This window comes from Eumetopias jubatus, unplaced genomic scaffold, assembly GCF_037043125.1.
Source record: "Eumetopias jubatus isolate StellerSeaLion01/CBP00866 unplaced genomic scaffold, mEumJub1_p1.0 scaffold_12, whole genome shotgun sequence".
NCBI classification, from domain to species: Eukaryota; Metazoa; Chordata; class Mammalia; order Carnivora; family Otariidae; genus Eumetopias; species Eumetopias jubatus.
This window is the reverse complement of record NW_028274818.1, coordinates 71534275-71537644: the sequence shown is the minus strand read 5'-3', so window position 1 is coordinate 71537644 and position 3370 is coordinate 71534275. Positions and strand designations below refer to the sequence as shown.

The window sequence follows — 3370 nt, the reverse complement described above, 5'->3', positions numbered from 1 at the left end:
TTGGGTGGTGGGAGGAAGCTTGGATCTCTAATCTTGATGTTGAAACTGACAGGTTTTGAGCTTGAAACTCATGGCTAGAGCCAACCCACCATCTGTGTGCCCCAAGGAGGCCATCTGGAAATTGCCGTCTGGTTTTGTTTTGTTTGTTTTTGCTACTTTGCTGTCTGATAAAATGTATGCAAAGTAGCTGGGGCGGTAGACTAGCATCAGTATAGGCTTTATGTCTCATTTGCACTCAGCAGCCAGGACTGGGTTGCTTACTTACTCGCTCTTGTTAAGTCAAGACGATCACATAATCAAGGAAAAAATTACATGCTCAGACATCAAGTGTTCGTTTTGCCCATGACAAAATGAGGCTTGGGAGGAGTTCCCTGTCCATGGTGTACTGACTCCCTGGGTTCATACTCTCGCTGCCCTGTGTGGTGGCTAGAGCTCATTGGGAACAAAGGGTCTGGACCAGCCTGTCTTCACATTAGTCTGCTTCTGTCCCCCAGTGCAGCTCCTCTCAACTTCAACTTTGCCATGGCTTCCGCTGGTCTGCAAATCCTGGGGATCATCCTGACACTGCTTGGCTGGGTGAATGCTCTGGTGTCCTGTGCCCTGCCCCTGTGGAAAGTGACCGCCTTCATCGGCAACAGCATCGTGGTGGCCCAGGTGGTGTGGGAGGGGCTGTGGATGTCCTGCGTGGTGCAGAGCACAGGCCAGATGCAGTGCAAGGTGTACGACTCCCTGCTGGCGCTGCCCCAGGACCTGCAGGCCGCCCGCGCCCTCTGCGTCGTTGCCCTCCTCTTGGCCCTGCTCGGGCTGCTGGTCTACCTCGCAGGAGCCAAGTGCACCACCTGCGTGGAGGACAAGGACTCCAAAGCCCGTCTGGTGCTAGTCTCTGGGATCATCTTTGTCATCTCAGGGGTCCTGATCCTCATCCCCATCTGCTGGACGGCTCATGCCATCATCCGGGACTTCTACAACCCCCTGGTGTCGGACGCCCAAAAGCGGGAGCTGGGGGCCTCCCTCTACTTGGGCTGGGCGGCCTCTGGTCTTTTGTTGCTGGGCGGGGGGCTGCTGTGCTGTACCTGCCCCTCTGGGGGGTCCCGGGGCTCGAACCATTATATGGCCCGATACTCAGCATCAGCCGCACATGCCACCTCTCAGGGGGCCCCTGAGTACCCCACTAAGAATTATGTCTAAATCTGTTAGGGGAGTGGAGACTCCCTCGACAGTGGAGCCTAACCCCCTGAGCTGGAGACATGGAGATGGTAATCCAGACAGCTTGGGGGCTGTTTTTATCTTTTTTGCTTTTTGGAGGAGGGACATTTTTAAAGTTCATTTGAAAACCTAACCAAGGAACCCAAGTCTCTCCTGGGCTCTGCTGTCGGTATTTCTCACCTCTGGATGATGGAGCCAAGGAGGTGATGCTTCACAGATTCTAGATCTTTCTCCACCCTGGACATCCCCATCTGGGAGGCCAACCCGGAGCTGTGAGCCAACATAAGGCTGCCTGCTGTTGAGGTGCTTTCAGCCTGTCCCTGAGTCCCTCCTTACCGGTCAGGCCTCTGGAACCCCTGCGGGCTCTTGAGCCTCAGGGATGATAAATCACCAAAGAACTGCCCGCCTCCAAGTCTTCTGACCTCTGGCTCCTCCATCTTGAGTCCCAAGTCCTGTCCTGGCTGTGCTGTAGACCCCCCCCGCCCCGATCCTCTCGCCTTCAACCCCTGCACACTTCTGCCACACCTCCCCCCATACACACTCACCAGTTTTTGCTAAATAAACCATGTCTTATTTTGTTGCTTGCCTTGGGTGTTGCTGGGGGCCAGCCTGGCAGGGGGAGGAGGGGAGCACCAAGGGGCTCACCTTCCTTATCCTTGTGCCTCACATGGCAAGTGAGGGTCCGCACTGGACAGGTCCTGGAGCAGGCCTGGGACTGACAGCCCCAGGGAAGGCCGCCTGGTCTTCCCTGCCCAACCACAGATCAGAAGAGCCAAGGTACAAATTCTGTTTATTCCCAACTAGCAGGTGGGCATAGAAGGTTGGGTGACAGACTGGGCCTCCTGGCCTGGAACTCTGGATGCAGGTGGTGGCCAAGCTGGAGAGGACCCACTGCAGGCAGGGGTCCCCTCCTTATTTTGGAGCCAAGGACCTGCTGCCTTTTGGGTGAAGCCCGGCCTCCTGGGACAGGAGTGGCCTCAGGAAGAAGACGGCCAGACTAAGTTGTGGACCGCAGAAGGAAGCAATTGTCCGGGAGAGGCAGGGGCAGGCCAGCACACCCATCAGCTCTGGCTCGGCCTGGGTGGAGGTAGCAGAAGGGCTCGCGGGGACCCCACTGAAGAGGTTCTGGACTCAGCCAGGGGAACTGATATGAGGTCTAGCCAGGCCCAATTGGAGTGTCTGGAAAATGGGTTTTGCCCCAGGGCAGGGGTTAGCAGTCGGCGGCAAGGGTCAGAGCAGGGCATCCTGCACAAGGTGAAGGCTCTGAGCAGCAGACTTCCAGGGACACTTTCCACCTCATACGTAGTCCCTCTTGTCCAGCCCAGATGCACCTGAGCGGGAGGGGATGGAGTAACCCAGCCTCGGTCCTCGGGGCCGGTCGATCTGGGGTGGAGGGCACGTGCAGCAGAGGAGGCCCCCCCCCAGCATGAGCAGGGCAGCAGCGGCCCAGCCCAGGTAGAGGGAGGCCCCCAGCTCCCGCTTGAGGGCCTCGGCCACCAGGGGGTTGTAGAAGTCCTGGATGATCGCATGCGCAGTCCAGCAGACCGGGATGAGCACCAGGATCCCCGAGAGGAGGAGGAGGACCCCTGCAGTGAGCATGATGCGGGCCTTGGCACCTTCATCCTCCACGCAGGTGGTGCACTGGGCCCCAGTGATGGCCACCAGCAGCCCGAGCAGGGCCATGAGGAGGGCGATGACGCAGAGGGCGCGGGCGGCCTGCAGGTCCTGGGGCAGCGCCAGCAGGGAGTCGTACACCTTGCACTGCATCTGGCCTGTGCTCTGCACCACGCAGGACATCCACAGCCCCTCCCACACCACCTGGGCCACCACGATGCTGTTGCCGATGAAGGCGGTCACCTTCCACAGGGGCAGGGCACAGGACACCAGGGTGCCCAGCCAGCCCAGCACGGCCAGGGTCATGCCCAGGAGTTCAAGGCCAGTTGAAGCCATCTGTCCCCTCAGGTCTTCTTAACCCTAGACGGCCTGGTTGACTCACAGGGGTGGGTCCGATGCCGCTGGGTGGGGGTCTCGGTGCCCAGCACGAGGGAAAGACCGTGTCCTTGGCCAGGACTGTCCTCACATCTGTGGGCCTCTTGCAAAGCACCTCTCTTTGCGCCCCTCAAAGGTCTATCTCTGACCCCGACACGCACCAATCAATCTCACA

At 59.0% G+C, this 3370-nt stretch overlaps 2 protein-coding genes across 2 annotated transcripts; one reads left to right on the top strand and one right to left on the bottom strand.

Annotated features, from left to right (window-relative positions):
• Nucleotides 1-522: 522 nt before the first annotated feature.
• CLDN6 (claudin 6) lies at nucleotides 523-1188 on the top strand. The gene has a single exon (XM_028111840.1). The coding sequence runs from the start codon at nucleotides 523-525 to the stop codon at nucleotides 1186-1188; it is 666 nt and encodes a 221-aa protein (XP_027967641.1).
• Nucleotides 1189-2502: 1314 nt separating this feature from the next.
• Nucleotides 2503-3156, bottom strand: CLDN9 (claudin 9). Its single transcript, XM_028111842.1, has one exon. It carries the CDS (start codon nucleotides 3154-3156, stop codon nucleotides 2503-2505), a length of 654 nt encoding a protein of 217 aa, XP_027967643.1.
• Nucleotides 3157-3370: the final 214 nt, after the last annotated feature.

What these genes read in the sequence shown, in the direction of transcription:
- CLDN6 (XM_028111840.1), top strand. Translation starts at nt 523, where the DNA reads ATGGCTTCCGCTGGTCTGCAAATCCTGGGGATCATCCTGACACTGCTT.
- CLDN9 (XM_028111842.1), bottom strand. Translation starts at nt 3,156, where the DNA reads ATGGCTTCAACTGGCCTTGAACTCCTGGGCATGACCCTGGCCGTGCTG.